This window comes from Artemia sp. Qi Xiang Cuo, chromosome 16, assembly GCF_049724085.1.
Source record: "Artemia sp. Qi Xiang Cuo chromosome 16, ASM4972408v1, whole genome shotgun sequence".
NCBI classification, from domain to species: domain Eukaryota; kingdom Metazoa; phylum Arthropoda; class Branchiopoda; order Anostraca; family Artemiidae; genus Artemia; species Artemia sp. Qi Xiang Cuo.
The window spans coordinates 43,890,220-43,909,946 of NC_142809.1; the positions used below are offsets into that span (position 1 = coordinate 43,890,220).

Consider the following 19,727-nt stretch of genomic DNA (forward strand, 5'->3'; position numbering starts at 1 on the left):
AGCTATAAACTAAAACTAAACACTAATCTAAACACTAATCTAAAACTAAACTAAAACCAAACTAAGCTACTACATTAAAACTATAACTAAAACTCTTTAGCAAACTGTAGATAAACTGAAACTCTAATCTAAAACTAAACTAAAACGAAACTAAAAATCTAAAAGAAAACTAAAACTAAACTAAAACTAAACTAATTAAAAATCTAAACTATAAATCTAACTAAAACTCTAACCTAAAACTCTAACAAAAACTCTAGTTAAACTAAAACTCTAAACTAAAACTAAACTAACTAAAATCCAACTACTAAACTAACTAAGATCTAAACTACTAAACTAACAAAAAATTCTACACTAAAAATAAACATTAATCTAAAACTAAACTAAATTAAACTGAGAATCTAACTAAAACTCTAAAATAAAACTAAACATGAACTAAAACTAAACTTAACTACTAAACTAAAACTAAACTCTAAACTTTTAAACTAGCTAAAATTCTAAACTAAAACTGAACACTAAACTAAAACTAAACTAGAACTAAACTAAACGAACTAAAATTCTAAACTATAACTCTAAATAAAACTATATATAAACTAAAATTCTAAACTAAAAATAAGATAAATAATACTAAACTAAAAAACTAAACTACTAAACTAAATAAAAATTTAAACTGTCTAACTAACTAAAACTAAACTCTAAACTCTAAACTACTAAACTAACTAAAATCTAAACTAAACTAAAACTAAACTAAACGAACTAAAAATCTAAACTAAAACTCTAACAAAAACTCTAGCTAAACAAAAACTCTAAACTAAAACTAAACTATCTAAGACTAAACTAGAAATAAATTAAACTGAAAATCTAACTAAAAATCTAAACTAAAACTAAACATTAAAATAAAACTAAACTAAAACTAAACTAAACTGCTAAATTAAAACTCTAACTAAAAATATAAATTATAACACTAAACTAAAACTAAACTATAACTAAACTAAAAATCTAAAATAAACTAAAACTAAACTACTAAACTAACTAAAAATTTAAACTGTATAACTAACTAAAACTAAACTCAAAACTCTAAACTACTAAACTAACTAAACATATAAACTAAACTAAAACTAAACTAAACGAACTAAAAAAGTAAACTAAAACTCTAACAAAAAATCTAGCTAAACAAAAACTCTTAACTAAAACTAAAATAAACTAGAACTCTAACAAAAACTCTAGCTAAACAAAAACTCTAAACTAAAACTAAACTAGCTAAGACTAAACTAGAAATAAATTAAAATGAAAATATAAATAAAAATATAAAATACTAAAATAAACTTATAAATTAAAACTCTAAATAAAAAACTAATATCTTATATAAATAAAATAAAATAAAAATAAATTTAATAAATAAAATTAAAAAAAAAAAAATCTAAACTAAAACTAAAAATTAAAATAAAAAAAAAATTCTACACTAAAAATAAAAATTAATATAAAACTAAAATAAATTAAACTGAGAATCTAACTAAAACTCTAAAATAAAACTAAACGTAAACTAAAACTAAACTTAACTACTAAACTAAACTCTAAACTTTTAAACTAACTAAAATTCTAAACTAAAACTGAACACTAAACTAAAACTAAACTAGAACTAAACTAAACGAACTAAAAATCTAAACTATATATCTAACTAAAACTCTAGCTAAACTAAAATTCTAAACTAAAACTAAACTAACTAATACTAAACTAAAAAACTAAACTACTAAACTAACTAAAAATTTAAACTGTCTAACTAACTAAAACTAAACTCTAAACTCTAAACTACTAAACTAACTAAACATCTAAACTAAACTAAAACTAAACTAAACGAACTAAAAATCTAAACTAAAACTCTAACAAAAACTCTAGCTAAAAAAAAACTCTAAAATAAAACTAAAATAGCTAAGAATAAACTATAAATAAATTAAACTGAAAATCTAACTAGAATTCTAAAATAAAACTAAAAATTAAACTAAAACTAAACTAAAACTAAACTAAACTTCTAAATTCAAACTCTAGCTAAAAATATAAATTATAACACTAAACTAAAACTAAAATAGAAATAAACTAGAAATCTAAACTAAAATAAAACTAAACTACTAAACTAACTAAAAATTTAAACTGTCTAAATAACTAAAACTAAACTAGAACTAAACTAAAAATCTAAACTACTAAACATTAAACTAAAACTAAACTAAAACTAAACTAAACTGCTAAATTCAAACTCTAACTAAAAATATAAATTATAACACTAAACTAAAACTAAAATAGAAATAAACTAAAAATCTAAACTAAACTAAAACTAAACTACTAAACTAACTAAAAATTTAAACTGTCTAACTAACTAAAACTAAACTAGAAATAAACTAAAAATCTAAACTAAAACTAAACTACTAAACTAACTAAAAATTTAAACTGTCTAACTAACTAAAACTAAACTCTAAACTCTAAACTACTAAACTAACTAAACATCTAAACTAAACTAAAACTAAACTAAAGGAACTAAAAATCTAAACTAGAACTCTGACAAAAACTCTAGCTAAACAAAAACTCTAAACTAAAACTAAACTAGCTAAGAGTAAACTAGAAATAAAGGGAATAAATAAACTTAAAATAAACTAAAAATCTAAACTACTAAACTAACTAAGATATAAACTTTTAAAATAACTAAAATTCTAAACTAAAACTAAACACTAATCTAAAACTAAAATAAATTAAACTGAAAATCTAAACTAAACTAAAAATAAACTACTAAACTAAATAAAAATCAAAACTAATAAACTAACTAAAATCTAAACTAAACTAAAACTAAACTAAACTAGAACTCTAACAAAAACTCTAACTAAACTAAAACTCTAAGCTATGACTCTAACTAAAACTCTAATCTCTTAGCTAACTAAACTAAACTAAAAATAAAGGTAATAAATAAACTTAAAATAAACTAAAATCTAAGCTAAAACTAAACATTAAACTATGACTTTAAGCTAAAACTCTAAACTCTTAGCTAAATTAAAACTCTAACTAAAACTCTTTAGTAAAACTCTAGCTAAACAAAAACTCTAAACTAAACACTAATCTAAAACTAAAATAAATAAACTTAAAATAAACTAAAATCTAAACTAAAACTCTAAAATAAAATTAAACATTAAACTAAAACTAAACTGAACTAGAACTTCAACAAAAACTCTAAGGTAAAACACCAAACTCTTAACTAAAACTAAACTAACTAATACTAAACTAAAAAACTAAACTACTAAACTAACTAAAAATCAAAACTACTAAACTAATTAAAATCTAAACTAAACTAAAACTAAACTAAAATAGAACTCTAACAAAAACTCTAGGGTAAAACACCAAACTCTTAACTAAACTAAAACTAAACTAAACGAACTAAAACTCAAACTAAAACTCTTTAGTAAAACTCTAGCTAAATAAAAACTCTAAACTAAACACTAATCTAAAACTAAAATAAATAAACTTAAAATAAACTAAAAATATAAACTAAAACTCTAAATAAAATTAAACATTAAACTAAAACTAAACTAAAAACCTAAACTAAACCAAACTGAAACTAAACTAAAATAAAGGTAATAAAAAAAAACTTAAAATAAACTAAAAATCTAAACTAAACTAAAACTAAACTACTAAACTAACTAAAAATTTAAACTGTCTAACTAACTAAACTCTAAACTCTAAACTACTAAACTAACTAAACATCTAAACTAAACTAAAACTAAACTAAAGGAACTAAAAATCTAAACTAGAACTCTGACAAAAACTCTAGCTAAACAAAAACTCTAAACTAAAACTAAACTAGCTAAGAGTAAACTAGAAATAAAGGGAATAAATAAACTTAAAATAAACTAAAATCTAAACTAATAAACTAAATAATATATAAAATTTTAAAATAAATAAAATTCTAAAATAAAACTAAACACTAATCTAAAACTAAAATAAATTAAACTTAAAATCTAAACTAAACTAAAACTAAACTAATAAACTAACAAAAAATCAAAACTACTAAAATAACTAAAATCTAAACTAAACTAAAACTAAACTAAACTAGAACTCTAACAAAAACTCTAAGCTAAACTAAAACTCTAAGCTATGACTCTAACTAAAACTCTAAGATCGTATCTAACTAAACTAAACTAAAAATAAATTTAATAAATAAAATTAAAATAAACTAAAATCTAAAATAAAACTAAACATTAAACTATGACTTTAAGCTAAAACTCTAAACTCTTAGCTAAATTAAAACTCTAACTAAAACTCTTTAGTAAAACTCTAGATAAACAAAAACTCTAAACTAAACACTAATATAAAACTAAAATAAATAAAATTAAAATAAACTAAAATCTAAAATAAAAATCTAAAATAAAATTAAACATTAAACTAAAACTAAACTGAACTAGAACTTCAACAAAAACTCTAAGGTAAAACACCAAACTCTTAACTAAAACTAAACTAACTAATACTAAACTAAAAAACTAAACTACTAAACTAACTAAAAATCAAAACTACTAAACTAATTAAAATCTAAACTAAACTAAAACTAAACTAGAACTCTAACAAAAACTCTAGGGTAAAACACCAAACTCTTAACTAAACTAAAACTAAACTAAACGAACTAAAACTCAAACTAAAACTCTTTAGTAAAACTCTAGCTAAATAAAAACTCTAAACTAAACACTAATCTAAAACTAAAATAAATAAACTTAAAATAAACTAAAAATATAAACTAAAACTCTAAATAAAATTAAACATTAAACTAAAACTAAACTAAAAATCTAAACTAAACCAAACTTAAACTAAACTAAAATAAAGGTAATAAAAAAAAACTTAAAATAAACTAAAAATCTAAACTAAATAGGTAATAAAATAATAAACTAAAAATCTAAACTAACCCAACCTGCAATCCTCTTTTTCTAATATCTCCGTCCCCCCCCCTGATTGTCGTCGGAGGAGATGTTAGCAAGCCCTCTGATTGGCGGAGAAGGGGGATGTAACCGACTCGCTGATTGGCTGAGACGGGGGATCTAACTGTTTCCCGGGAACTCGTAACATCTGGCTCGGAAACAATAACAAATACTATTTCCGGATCATAACATCTGCCTCGAACTGGAAGGAAGTGTCATTAACTTTGCTTCGAACGACAACAACATTTGGCTCGGAAACAATAACAAATACTATTTCTGGGTCATAACATCTGCCTCGAACAGGAAGGAAATGTCATTAACTGTTTCCCGGAACCTCATAACATCTGGCTCGAATAACAATAACAAATACTATTTCCGGGTCATAACATCTGCCTCGAACAGGAAGGAAATGTCATTAACGTTGCTTCGAATAACAAGAACATCTGGCTCGAATAACCACGTATTCTCTCTAATGACTCTGTTCAAAACAACAACAACATTGACCTTGGCATTTGGCTCGAATAACAACAATAACATTGACCCCATTAACCACGTGTTCCCCATATGACTCTATTCAAAACAATATTGACCTTGGCATTTGGCCTCGGAAACAATAACAATAACATTGACCTTCACTGAGGGCGTGCCAAAAACACACCTGGAGAAAGAGGTCATGGAGAAAGAGGTCATTGACCCTGTCCTCATTAAACTATGTAAAAAAGTTGTAGGTGGCAGCAGGGGTGAGCGATCGGACCTTTAGGGTCATCTCTACTTAAAATTCCTCTACAAATGACACTGCCTAACTACTTGAGGTAAGCTATCAAACAGTTTATGGTAACGAACTGTAAGTAAGGAGCGACTTAGTCCAATAGTAACCGAAACTCTAAAATATGAAATTTTAATAACAGTTGATGCATCAAAAGAATTGGCTTTTTATGCTGGTTCCAAATATATAAAGTACATTTAGTTTAATGTTACCCGTAAAAAGCTGTGAGCCAAGAAAATTTGCCTGATTTTCAACAAAGGGGAAAATATCTCCAAAAAGTCAAACAATCTTAATGAAAATCATACCATTAGATTCAGCATATCTGAGAACTCTATTATTAGAGTTTTCTAGCTCCTATCTACCATAATGCGGAATTTTGTATTTTTTTTTTACCAGGATAAAGATCACGGATGCGTTTTTACTTCTTTTTTTCCTTCCAGGGGTGATCGTATATAGCCAATGCTCCTATAAGATCGAGAGAGGGGTCATTTGAACAGAAATCCACAGTTCTCTTGCCCTTTTTTCACCAAAGACATCCGATCAAGATTTAGGGATAGGCATTTGAATCGGAATAGTTGAAAAGTCCAATAACTATGCCTTTGGGGATGACAAGACCCACATAGCCTCAAGGAAAAGGGCTGTAAGTTACGTAATTTGCCCATTGTTCACATTTAGTAATTGGTTTAGGAAAGTTTACGGAAGTTTTTTTTTTTTTGGGGGGGGGGGTATTTCTGTGGGGAGGCATTTTGTACGGGGATAACTCTCCGTGGGGGGGGGGTTACACTGAGGGGGAGTGAATTTCCTTGCATGATTTGAAAATTTGTCAGAGACCAAATAATAAAAAAAATCTGCTCAAAGTAAGTGAAAACATTAAAACTTAAAACGAACAGAAATTATTCCATATATGAATGGGAGGGCTACCCCTTCCTCAATCCTCGCTCTTAGTGCTAAAGTGACTTTTTGTCACAACTCTTTAAGAAAGACTGCCAAACGCAAGGGCCGTTGAATTTGAATGGGAAGTGTTTTTAAAGAGATTTAAGGCTTTCAACAAGAGTTGAGTCAGCGTACCAGAGAACCCTACTTTGGAAGTTTCAAGCTCCTATATAAAAAATGTGGCATTTCACTATTTTTGCCAGAATAAAGATCACGGATGCATGTTTTTTTTTTGTGTTTTTTTTTCATGGGTGATCGTATCGAAATAATGGTCCCAGAAGATTGGGAGAGAGTTCGTTTATTAAAAGTTCTAGTACCCTTTTTAAATCACCAAAAAGACTGGAGGGGAACTGGTCCCTCTCCCACGTCCTTTTTTCCCAAAGCTATCTGATCGAGAGAGCCATTTTGTTAAGTATAGTTGAAAGATCCAATAACTATGTTTTTAGGGGTAAAATGACCCCCCTCCTCCACAGTCCGTGGGGAGAGGCCTGTAAATTACTAAATTTGCCCATTGTTTACGTATAATATTTGTTATTGGGAAGTATACAGACTTTTTTCGGGGGGGGGGGGATTTCGTGCTTGTGGTGGGTTTCCATAGGGATAATTTTCCTTGGGGAGGGAAGTTTCTGGGGAGTGAATTTTTCAGGGGAAGTATTACACTGGGAAAATTTGACATAATTTCTATACAAAATTCTTTTAAATTGTCTTACATTCTCTTGTGGAGATGAATGTAGAGACATTGAATGTGGAGATGTTCCGGGGGCTATTTTCCGCGTGTTTTGATTTCGGGAAAATTTCCACGAAAGGGGGCATTTTCAGAGTGATCGAGAAACAGATCAGAAATTAAAGTTTTTTTTTCAAATGAAAGTATGCTAAGGAGATTTTTTCAGGCTGAATCGTCCGCAAGAATATTTACGGGGGAGATTTTCAGCGAGGATGGAACTGTTTGGAGGCAATTTTACGAGGGTGGGGGTCTGCACTTTTCGTGGGATGAAATTTCCACTGAGTATTTTCCCGTTAGGGGGGAGAGATATTTCATGGAGGGTTACCCATATTTACCGGCATTGAAAAAGGATCAAAAATTAAATTAAAAAAACAAGCTTTTTTAACTGAAAGTAAGGAGCAACATTAAAACTTAAAACGAACAAAATTATCCGCATATGAAAGGGGATGTCCCCTCCTCAACACCTCGCTCTTTGCGCTAGAGTTTCTAATTATTTTAAATAGTAGAATTGTGACAGAGTCTAACTTTAGCGTAAAGAGCGAGATGTTGAGGAGGGGACATCCCCTTTCATGAACGGAGTAATTTCTGTTTGTTTTGAGTTAATGTTGCTCCTTACTTTCAGTTTAAAAACAAACTTTTTTATTTATTTAACATTCAATCCTAAATTTGAAATGAACGACATTTTTTAGATACACATTAAAAATATGTTTACTTAATAGCGTGGAGTCTTGTGACGCAAACTTGTAAAGAATTGAAAAAAAAAGTGAAAAACTAGTTTTTATATAAAAGGTAGACTGTAAGTGTAATTTAAACTTTAAAAATAAATATGTATGAGGTACTTTTAATCATGCGTCGAGATATAATCCTTTTCCACATTTTGATGGAATTCTTTATTAACTAAAAATTTGAGAATTCAAAAACTCAGAACTCAACGAACTATTTTTTTTGAATAAATATGTCATTATAGTCATTACAAAGATTTTAGTACTCAACCCCTTTCTTGAGCGTTTTAAGTGTTATTTCAATACAAGTATCGTCAATTACTAATCAAAGCACTAAAAATTCTGAAATAAACATACCTTTCTTAAGGCATGTGCTCGGAAGGGGGGGGGGGGGGATTAGAGTCTTTGCCCTTCGCAAATTTTGTATATTTTTACAATTGTGTTCATAGTTTTGTACCATTCTTATATTACACCTTTTTCTGAATGTTCCCCCTCCCCCAAGAAAGAAATTATGAGCATGATCCGCCTCCCTTAATGCCTAAGCTGTTAGTACAAGTGTAGCCCTACTGTGATACTTTAAACCCGCAGTCCTAAATTCCACACCACTGTAGCGAGTGTAAAACGCCTTTGGTTGTTTATAAACCATTTAGAATTGGTCCCAGGAGAAGGAGGGGGAGGGCTTGCGCTTCTTGTGGGAAACCCAATTTCCATTAGAGAAGAACCTAGTGTTTCCCTGATGAAGATCAATGTCTTCAACATGTTTGTGCTATAAAACCAAAATATCTTGATTTCTGCGTGAATATCCTGAGTCCGTGCTATTTAAATTTTAAGGGGGTAAGGATAATCAATTAGGGATTTTTCGTAGGTATATGTGCTCATGCTTGCTGTTGTCCTTGTTTATTTTTCAAGGTGGAAATGTGTCAAACTTTAGAGCTGCGTGATTCATGTTTGCTATGTTCCAACACCTATTTAGGGCTGCTGTGTACAGAAAAAAGTTTTTTTTCTGTTCAGTAAAAACTGTTTTTTTTTGTTAGGAAAAGAGTAAAAAGTTTAAGAAAGATTAGAAAAAAGTTTTAATCGGGGTTATCCATTGGATATCAACGTTATCGTCGAACAGTCTTTGTTTGTCAACAAGCTGCCACAACCAAGAACTATCGGTACTCATGCATTATATATAACACAGCGCTATAGACTGTACAAGAAAATACAAATGGAAACCCGTCAAACGGGTATTTGCAAGACATAATGGATTCCAAAGCGTAATTTCTTATCGCATTTACAATGTTAAAACTGTTGTTGTTTGGGGTTTAGGGGGGGAGGTACCTAGGTTATGTTAGGTTACGTATTTAATATATGCCATGCTTTACTGCTTACTGCTTTACAATTCAGAAGTTTGCACGTTTAGTATATTGTATTGTCTTAGGATTAGTTACGTTAAATTGGTAACCTAGCCGAAGGATTTAGGCAGAAGCGCATCCAGGATATAGTTCGGGGGGGGGTGTACTAATTTTTTTTTTAGGAGGGGGCGGGTTTACACAAAAAACCTCAAAAAACGCATATAAAATTTGTTTATATCCTTTTTTGTTACGTTTTACAAGTTAAAAAAACATTTCGGGAGGGGGGGGGAGGGTTCAAACCGGGTCACCCCCCCCCTGGATACGGCCTTGGATTTAGGTTTCACTGTACGTAATGTTAATTAGAGAATAAATCGTGGTTTAGATTTCATTGCCTTAAACTACACTTCACTGGTTTCAAAAATGATTTCTATAGTTGACAGAACTGCAGCAAAAATATAATAATTCAATCCAAAGAGTGTGCGAGATTGTTATAGAATTCAAAGCGGTGAAGATTTGAGAATTGATTTAGGAACAATGGTGTAAACATTCACTCATTTATCTTATATTCTTGAATCATATTACATAACAACATTTACTCACAACTTTTGACGAAGCTCTCTCTTTGAAAACGCTTGAAAAACTGATGTTTTTTAGGAGCCAATTCTTTGGCAGAAGATTGACACATTGGTTTTGTCCGAGGGAGCAATTATGATAACTTTATATGGCATCTTGTCTCAATTTCATAAAACCTATATGGTTGTAAATCTGGGACCTTTTCTCACGATTCTGTTGATCAGTTGTTTGTTTGTAGAACTAAAAGTGTGTTTTTGTGACATTGTGACCAGAGCCTGGCCTATGGCCAATATTAAGATTTCGGGGAGGGAGGCGGGGAGAATCCTCGCCGTTTTTGGCAGGACCAAGAGCAAAGGTACCCAGCGAGGTATTTTTGACTGCTGAGTTTTACGCTAGATTTTTTTTCAATTTCTTTTCCTCCATTGAAGAGAAAATTAATTTTTTTAACGTTTTTGAAAATTTTTGCTGTAGTGTATGCAACCCGAGAAGGTAAATGCGTGAGAGGACAGTAAAGGGGTACATCCTGTTCTTTGCTTTAAGTACTCAAAATCACTGTTAAGGACTGTCATTAGATTTCCAAGAAAAGTACTGAGCTTATTTAAAAAAAAAAGTGTGCAAAAATGGGCTTGCACTTGATGTGAAACCTAAAATGAGCAAATGCTACTATGAACGAAAATGGATTCTGAAACGAAAGTAAATTATAAAGATAAATGAAGCCAAAATTAAATGAACCGTAAATTACCACAAATAAGTGGGATGTTACCAGTGGTGGTTTTAGGGGGACAGAGGGGGCACTTTCCCCGGGTGTAGAATTTTTAGGGGTGCAAACTTTCAAAGATATAATCTAACCGATTATATTCATTTTGTAATTTTTGAAATTTTATTTTTATTAAAATAAAGTAGAGGGCGCAGTTAATAAATGAAAGTAATTAATAAACTAATTATTCATCAAATAATAATAATAATTAAACTAAGATAATAATAATTAAAAAATAAAGTATCAATTAATAAAAAACAAAAATTAATTGTAAAATAAAAAATAACTAAACAGTGATAATAATTAAATTAAAATAATAATAATCAGAAATACATTATTAATTAATTTATAAATTGAAAATAATTTTGTTAATAAACGAAAATTTTGTTAAAATTTGGCCTGAAAATTTTTGGGGGACAGGAGGGTGCTAAACAATATTTTGCCCCTGGCGTAGGAGAGGCCAGAACCGCCATTGGGGATGCGGTTCTCTGTGAAAAAAAACTGGATTGTCGTTTGCACTTTACTGAAAAGCAAATATAGGTTGCTTAAATTGAGTTATGCTTTGCCAGTTGTTTCTTTCTGTACGCTTCGAAGAAATGAATTAATTGTTTGTAACACAAATTAATTGTAATGCATGTTTTGTGTAGAAAAAATTGTACCCCAAGTAAGTATGGTATTACCACCCCTCAAACTCTCCGATAGGCCAGAGTACCATTTGTGCTTTACTGAAAACTGAAAAAAAGATAGCTAAAATTTATGGTTTCGTTTAGCCAATGGGATTTCTAAAAATTTAAAAGGAATGGATGTCGAAGGAAGTAAGTGTTTGTGAAAAAATATTACCTAATAGACTAATAAAACTAAATTGATTGCTTCAAACACACTGTTGAGGGATCAAGTGGACATTAAATTTCAACTTGGGAGGGAGTAGTCATATGGTGAGATATTAAATCTATCCAGGTTATCAAAATAGCATTTCTGTAATATCTCTACAACAACTTTGGGCATCCAATTAGAGGGAAGCTTTAGAGGGGGCCAAGGGAACTTTTAAAGTTTTTTTAGATTGAGGAGATGAGGGGACCTAAAAGGAGCGTTAAAATTTTCAGGATGTTGGGGGGGGGGGGGTAATGTAAGAGGGATTCAAATTTAGTGTTTATGGGAGATGATGGAAGGGCCAATAAAAGTTTCACTCCGAAATATCAGTTTGCCAAACAGGGGGGTCAACAACATTTTTCTTTGAAATGCTTTAAACTCATGTCCGTTAGCCCGTGCGTCAGTGGAATCCTAATGCAAAGAAATAGAACTTTTTTTCATTGGTCTAAAAACTTTTCCACATCGGCCAGGATCTATAATTTTATTCAGGCCAGACAAAAAGGCTGAAAAATTCAGGCACCCAAAATGGGGCTATGAATTTCGTTTACGTAACTTTAAATGTTTCAGATAATTCCAAACAAAAGGACTGAAAGTTTCATGTGTCTAAAATAGGACCATGAATTTTGTGTCTGTAATCAGCTTGAAACTTACAGTCTCAATTTCCTGGATGGACTAGGTGACTCCCATTGCAAAAAAAAAAAAATAATAATAATTTGGCGGCATAAATTCATGACCCCAAAAATTGGCTCAAGATTTGAATAATCTCTCCCAGCCTTGAAACCTAAAGGGTATATAGACAGCGTCATATAGACCTCCATGAAGAAAAAACTTCAAGGGATTTGATTGCAGTAATATGTGATACCTGAAACGGGCCCAAGAATTTCAGTTTTCTCTGATTGGCTGAACCTTCCAAGGTATGTAAACTGGACCTACCACTGGGACATCTCTTCTGGAATTACTTTGTTTCGCTTTGCATAGGGTTACTTAGGTCAGCAGTGTAATACAGATATAGGGTAGCTATTTTGATAAATATTAAGTATTTGATTAGATAACGGTACTTAACACCCCGGGATTGGGTGACGCTTGAAAACACAGTTTATTATATACCTGACTAAAAAGGGTTTGAAGATTTTTGGCGACTATCGTTTTCAGCATTGAATAGTTTTTTAGAAACTTAGCATGACTGGGGAGAATGGACACTCCTTCAGAGAATGTTTGACCTGCTTCTTAAAGAAACCAAAAATCCTTAACACAAATGCCAACTGCTAAAATTGTGCGAATGTATGTTTTCTATCTTGCGCAAAACGCCACCGTAGAAAGAATATTTTTACTAGTCTTGGCTCACAGAACAGACAAAAGTGACTGTTTCTACTGCGAAACCTGTTATTGTGGACTGTTGCCACACTGGACTGTGGAACAATCCTACAAGGCCAGTGTAACTACAAGCTAACTTGCGTGTAGGTGTATAAATACGTAAAAGGGAAAGCAAACTTCCTAAAAAGATGGGAAAAGTTGAAATGTCCCAAAAATGTAGCGCAACATCTCTTCCTGCCGCAACAATTTTCGTGTCATTATGTTCTCCATTAAAAGCAATTATATCAAATATTTTTTGCTTAATTTCTGGGAACCATAAACTCAAAGTGTCAAGTTCTCTGTCGATGCTAGCGATGACAACCCTAGTTGTAACGGAACGTGGTTCAGGAAACTTGTCATCTAACTATCTAAAAAGACTGTAATAAGAAACTGATTACCTCTGTATCTTTTCCTGATTTTTTAAACTGATAGTACAGGAAAATGAGCTCCAAACAGAGGTCGACCCGAAACAAATTGCAACAGAAATGATTCTTACACCATCTTGTAGAGAAAAAAAAACTGAACAACATATCCATTTTCGCATATTCTGAGTCGACGCAAAATAACGGTTTTTTGGCTTTTAATGCTATTTTTTTCGTTATTCGAATAAATATAGCAATTTTCGTGGACATCGGTTTTTCTTGAACGGAAGTATGATTCTAACCCAAAATAACATGGCGAGACAGAAAACGAAGTCGGATTTAGCGTAAGAAGCACCATAAAAAAAGTAACTGTATTTTTTCGACTTTTTTCGCCTAAAAAATACAATTTTCGTTGTCGCCCGATTTTATTGAATGAAAGTGTGGTTCTGACGTAGAATCACGAGCTGAGACCGAAAATAGAATCAAATAGTTTGTTCACTGAACCAGAAAAAAAAATCGTAATCATTAATGAATGATCTACATTTTTTTTAGAAAATAATTAGGGAAAGTGAATTACAAACTGAACTGGTTTTTAGTGGTCAGTATCGTAAATCACACTTAAAACACTCTTCGTATACAATTTATGGTCAACCATAAGTGCTTGCTGCGTGGCATTCCAACCCGGTCTTGGAGTTTTCAGGTACCAGGAGGAATGCCAGAGGATTTCAAGGGTAGAGTTAACAACTGGTTGAAAATCTCTCAGACCTTTATATCTGATTCGCGGGAGTATGGAATCATCTGATTTATGGTGCACAATGCATATCTTTTGAACATTTCTTATGTCATCGGCAGTGGGATTAATCCTAGGAATGCGTATTCTAGCAGAAGTTCACGCTGGTGTCAGAGAGGCAATGATACCCATACCGTGGAAAGTATTGTTGCCATCGAGAGTGCAGATATCGTGATCCACGTTGTCGGCAACGTGGTGAATAGACCCGCCAGGGAGAATTTCATCCAGATCCTCAACTGCGCTGATGGCTGAACATCTTTCGAATCGCCGAACTTCATAGTACGACGAACAGAATCCCATTGCGTTCAGAGTGTCGATGAGATATCGCGACGCACAGTGATGATGCATCTGTACACCCAGACCTATTTGCAGAGGTGCAATTACAGCTTGTGGTCTAGCTGCTTGTATGATCGCATGACCAATACTCGCAATCTTGAGGTCTACGGTCTTCCCAACAAATATTTCCCGAAGAAAAAGTCTGAGGCTGTCAGGTACAAAGTTCACAGCTTCTGAAGTGGTTGACAGTTTTTCTAAAACGTCGTAGTCGTCTTTGTTTGTCTGTAGGCCGTTTATGTCGTTTTTCAACAGTTTCGCTTCAGCGCAAAGCAACTGTGCTTTTTCCTTCTCGGGATCTGCAGATCTTGCTTCCACATAATAATGATTTAAGATTGATGATGCAGTATCCGTGAAAGTCACTACATTTCACTGTCCGTCGACAGTCGAGATGAGAATTCTAGTACCGAAGTGCTCGAGAATCTTTTTCTTCATATAAACATTGCTGTAAGGTTCAACATCCACTTTAAGAGCATCACGCATCTATTTAACTACATCACTGACTGTTTTCTGTTCTTCGTCATTCCTTTCAAGAAACTGCATCGCTTTTATGAAAGTATCTGTTTTCACCTCGTCCTCTGGTCTGCCTGACCTTCTTCTCTTGTTCTCCGTCTCATATTTCGTGTTCTAGTATTTGAATGGAATCCCTCAGCTTGTCCGACAGTTCGTGCTGCAAAACAGATGGTACACGGCATCAGTGGCATGAAGGTCTGGGACGGTGTATATCCTTCGGTAAACACTAACTACCCAGTCATCATTTCTCAGTTCGCATGTTTCTTTAATTGTTTTGTCAAAGTCTACGATCCGAACGCAGAAAACATCTGAGCCTTTCCGGTGTGAAGCTGAGAGGTCAACAGGGCAGCCACAAAACAAGCAACACTCGTTAAACCTGAAATGTGAAGTAATCGACCGCAACTCGCCCTTGGCAGTGGAAATTTTAGCTAGCCACTCATCCTTTCGCCTTTGAGTGTCATTGTCAATGTTACGCCTGTGTGTATAATTTTTTCTGCATAACTCATGGACCTTCTGTCCGGCAGTGACCACAACGGTATCCCTTCGCATCTGACTAGATTGGTTAAGTCCGGCAGCTCCTTTATGTGTAATAATCGTGTAATATGAGTCGTCTTAGACATTTATTTTGCATATTCTGCAGTGCTCCAACTGAGTAGAAATCTATATATAAAAAAAAAAAAAGAGTTATTAATCAAAAAATATATTATCGAAATTTTAATATATTTATTTTTTTCAGCCTTGTTGAAAGGTCCAGTAATAATGTCTATAGGGATGTCAACGTCCCCAAAGTCTTCAATACAACGGCTATAGGCAAGGCAATTACTTCATTGTTGCACATGGATACGTTATTGAGAGGGCTATGTTTGTTTGAACTTTACTTTCCAAGAAGACGAGGGATATTCAAATGAGCGTTACAGAGAATGTTGAGGAAAGTGTTGAACTAAATGAAAACACGTTATGTTTACACAGATTGTCAAAAGGGTGAAACACAGGAATAAGTAAGTATATTAATTGGGAAAATTCAGGGAATGATAAGGGATATGATCAAAAGACAATATTTGCATGCGACCAATACTACTTGAGCTACTACTATCATACTTCTCCATTTACAATACTGAGGGGAAAGTTGAACTAAATCCAAAGACGCTGTGTGCATGCACAGCGTCAAACTAGCCTAGCTCAAGAATTAAGTGGGGTATTAAGTTGGAACTTTCAGAGAATGCTTAAAGGGGAAATATCGTCTCATCAAAAGGCAATATGCGCACACTACTGCTAACGCTACTGTTAGTGCAAAATTTAATAATAATAATTCTTTTGCAAATAATTTTAAATTTAACAGTGGTTTTTTTTTTGTTAACCTTTGTTTAAAAGTTTTTTTAATTTTTCCTTTTTTAGAAAAAAATGTGTTCGCTTAAAAACAAAAAAAAAAAAAAAAAAACTTCAACTGAAAATAAAAAAAAAATAAATGTAAGCAAAAGACAAAATTACAAAAATTTAAAAATTAAAATCTTAAATTATTAATTTACGAACAACAATTATAAAAACCGACTTCTTACATGCGCTAATCATTCATCAGAACACTAGCAGATTCACCGGAAAGTATTACTCGACTGATAGATGGCAGAATTTCGAATAAAATTTTTTCTCGGGGTGGATGGTGAATTTAAATAAAGGTTATGACTGTCACTGACCGGAAGTAGTTTTTTACTCGACTTTCTGGCATTACTTGAGGTCTTCGTCTAATTGATCTCTCAGTAAATCTTGGGAATAAACTTTGACATCTTTAAAACACAGAGTGATGAATGTGATGATTTTCATTTTTAGTGCATTACGTAGCCTTCGAAGTGTCTTATACTAGTGCCTAGTTCAGGTATTTTTACGAACAACCGATCATTTGTTGAATAACAAGTGCCGATTGATTGTCTTTACAAAAATTACCGCAACGCATATTGATGATAGTGACACTTTTTTGTTTGGCACCAGACACCCAATCTGACTTCATTTTTTGTCTCAGCTTGTCATTCTGCATCAGAATCATACTTCATTTCAAGAAAAACGGTCGGATACTAAAATTATATTTTTTTCCGGAAAACGTAGAAAAAATCGCATTAAAAGCCAAAACACGGATTTTTCGCGTCGACTCAGAATATGTGAAAATGGATATGTCGTTCAGGTTTTTTTTCGCTACAAGATTGTGTAAAAATCATTTCTGTTGCAATTTGTTTCGGGTCAAACCTCCATTTGCCTGTACTATTATGCTAAATTGGCCTAGAAGTATCCAACTCTCTTAGCTCCTGACTTGCTGGCCGATTTGATAACTAAACTGTGTGATTTCGGTACTTTTTGTATTTTACATTAAGATTTTCCTTGATAAATCCTTTTGTAACAGAATGGACCATTGCCAAGGCTGTTGGCATCTAACCTGCTTATAACTATTAAACTTAATTATTTTCTCTTTCTACGCTATAAAAACTTTTGCTAATTTACCTTTATTTGCTGAAATATTACGGAAGAATTGACTCAAAACGGAGGGGGATCTTGATTCTTCAAGCTGATACACAGCTTCTGTTGACATATAATGTAAGTCAATTTAGCATATCCATTCAAGGCCCGAAGTCCATTTAAAGTATCATGTTTTAGAAGAAATTATTGTCCCCAGACAACTGATTATGGTCAATTATTGATAAAGGTTAAGATCCTTCTGAGGAACTGTATAAGGGAACAAAATTATTATCAGCTCCGTTGAATATATCCTAAAATATGGAAAGGACAAGCATGCCTGATTGTACATCTTGAAATTTGTGCTTGGTGTGGATTTCCATAGAAAGAATCTTCCTTTCGGGAAGGAATTTTCTGGAGTGGTCCTATAACAGAATTCCTATGTGAAATTCTTTTGAATTGTCTTAAATTCTCTTTGTCAACTCATTTTTGCATGTAGAGATGTTCCTGGGGCATAATAGGTAGGGGCGTCCTGCGGGGGGGGGGCGCGCCCATCTCAACTTTTTTGGCATTCGGTAAAGTTTTCGGAATTTTGCAAAATCGGCCGAAATTTAGCAAAATTCTTGGTTTCTGCAGAAAAATCGGCATAAATCAGGTAGCGATTCGGTAAATTTACGAAGATCACTCCCCCCCCTCCCCCAATGAAATAACCCACAGGACGCCCCTGATAATAGGTGCAGTCAGCACTGACCTTTAGATGACTAGATGGTTTTCCAGGGTTGTCAAATGATCAGCAAAGTGCATTTCTGGACCAACGATATTCTTGAGTCTTCACGGGCGTTTCATCGGATTAATCTTAAATAATATATAAGTGGATAAGATTTTTTTTTTTTTTAGCTCCGTTCAATCCATCCACCAATATGAGAAACCCCCCTAACCCCCCTCGGGGTACGGCCTTGGGAGGGGGGTCAGATGCTTTCCACTGGTTTCAAGTACTTCGAACAATGTATTTTTCGGCCAACAGTGTTTCCAAATTTTATCAATGCGTCCATTATGCTAATTCTGCTGACTTTTAACTTATGTATCAGCTAATAAAATTTACATAGGTATACCAAGTATCAACCTAGATGGGGTTTGAAGGTTGATGAGGAATTAGGTAAGAAAATTTTTCTGTTGGGTAAAGTGGCTGTCACGACACCCTGTATGTAACAAAACAATTTGGAAACTAGATACATAGCCGCCTGCACTTTTAATTAATAGGTTGCCCCCTTGTCCTGATCGACACAGCAGGAGCAGACCTTTCCGAGTTGGCACAAGAAGACGATGAAAGATCTCGGTCAAATCCAGGAGAAGCTAAAATAGTTGCTGAACACGTAGCGAGGCTTATTTCAGCTGGTGTACCTGCTAAAGATGTTGCTGTTGTCACACCTTATAACTTACAGGTTTTTATTTATTTATTTCGTATATACTTTATAGCCACGTACAGGAGCCCAGTTTAATTAAACTATCTGAGAGGAAGGGGGTGGTGGTAGATTTGTTAAAATATCAATAATTTGCAATATATATTTATATAATATAAAAAAAAGTGTGATGAAAAAGGTTTAGGTAGCCCTCTCCCACCTATCAACATGTGATAAAGTAACTTGAGCTAAAGTTAATTAATATTCGTCGTCTGATTTTGATTGAAAAGTCATAACTGAACTTGGTCGAAGATTTTAAATTATGCATGAAATATGACTCTTATTTGTGTTCTTATCTGTGTTACACAGTTCTTATTAACTGTGTACACTGTGTCCTTTTACCCTCTTAAGTGACGCCGCAAGTCGCTGCGAGGATATAACGAACGCCAGGGGCTAGCTAAACTATCGCTAGTATACAAAGATTACCAAAAGCAGTCGAGGTCACTTATGGTTAAAACTTTGAGACCAGCTTCAATATAATTCTTAAATTTTTCATGTAAGTCTGTATTTCTTTGAGAAAATAATAGTCACTTGGATTTTTCATGTTCAGTAGATATGAGAGGTCTCTGTTAAAAATTGTAACTACGATAGAATGAATATTAGTAAAGTGTAATGGGTATGAAGTTGAAATGATCAAAGCAGGGTTTTCGTTGTTGTGCGTCAAAATACTTTGAAATCACGACAATGCTCGATTCGCGATCCAAAAATATATCAAAATCTAAAGAACAAGTTAAAACTCAAATAGGGGTATGTCCTTTTATTAGACAGTGAAAAACTGATACAAAAGGTTCTGGATATTTCGACCATATACATCAGTGATTGTCATCAACAGATAAACGTCATCAGCAGTGT

The 19,727-nt window shown here is 32.7% G+C and overlaps 2 protein-coding genes across 5 annotated transcripts in view; one reads left to right on the forward strand and one right to left on the reverse strand.

Moving 5' to 3' along the window:
• Window positions 1–17,319, reverse strand: part of LOC148942943 (alkaline phosphatase-like) — a 103,709-nt gene extending 86,390 nt beyond the window's left edge. Inside the window, exons 1-2 of the mRNA XM_089102619.1 lie at window positions 17,232–17,319; window positions 13,377–13,406 (exon numbers count right to left, since the gene is read on the reverse strand). The gene's annotated coding sequence lies outside the window, so the exon portion shown is untranslated. The remainder of the gene's footprint in view (window positions 1–13,376; window positions 13,407–17,231) is intronic.
• Window positions 1–19,727, forward strand: part of LOC148942941 (DNA-binding protein SMUBP-2-like) — a 194,623-nt gene that overhangs the window by 159,152 nt on the left and 15,744 nt on the right. For all 4 annotated transcript variants that reach the window (XM_089102613.1, XM_089102614.1, XM_089102617.1 and 1 more), the window contains exon 10: window positions 18,676–18,857. In XM_089102613.1, coding sequence (XP_088958739.1) covers window positions 18,676–18,857 — 182 coding nt within the window. The remainder of the gene's footprint in view (window positions 1–18,675; window positions 18,858–19,727) is intronic.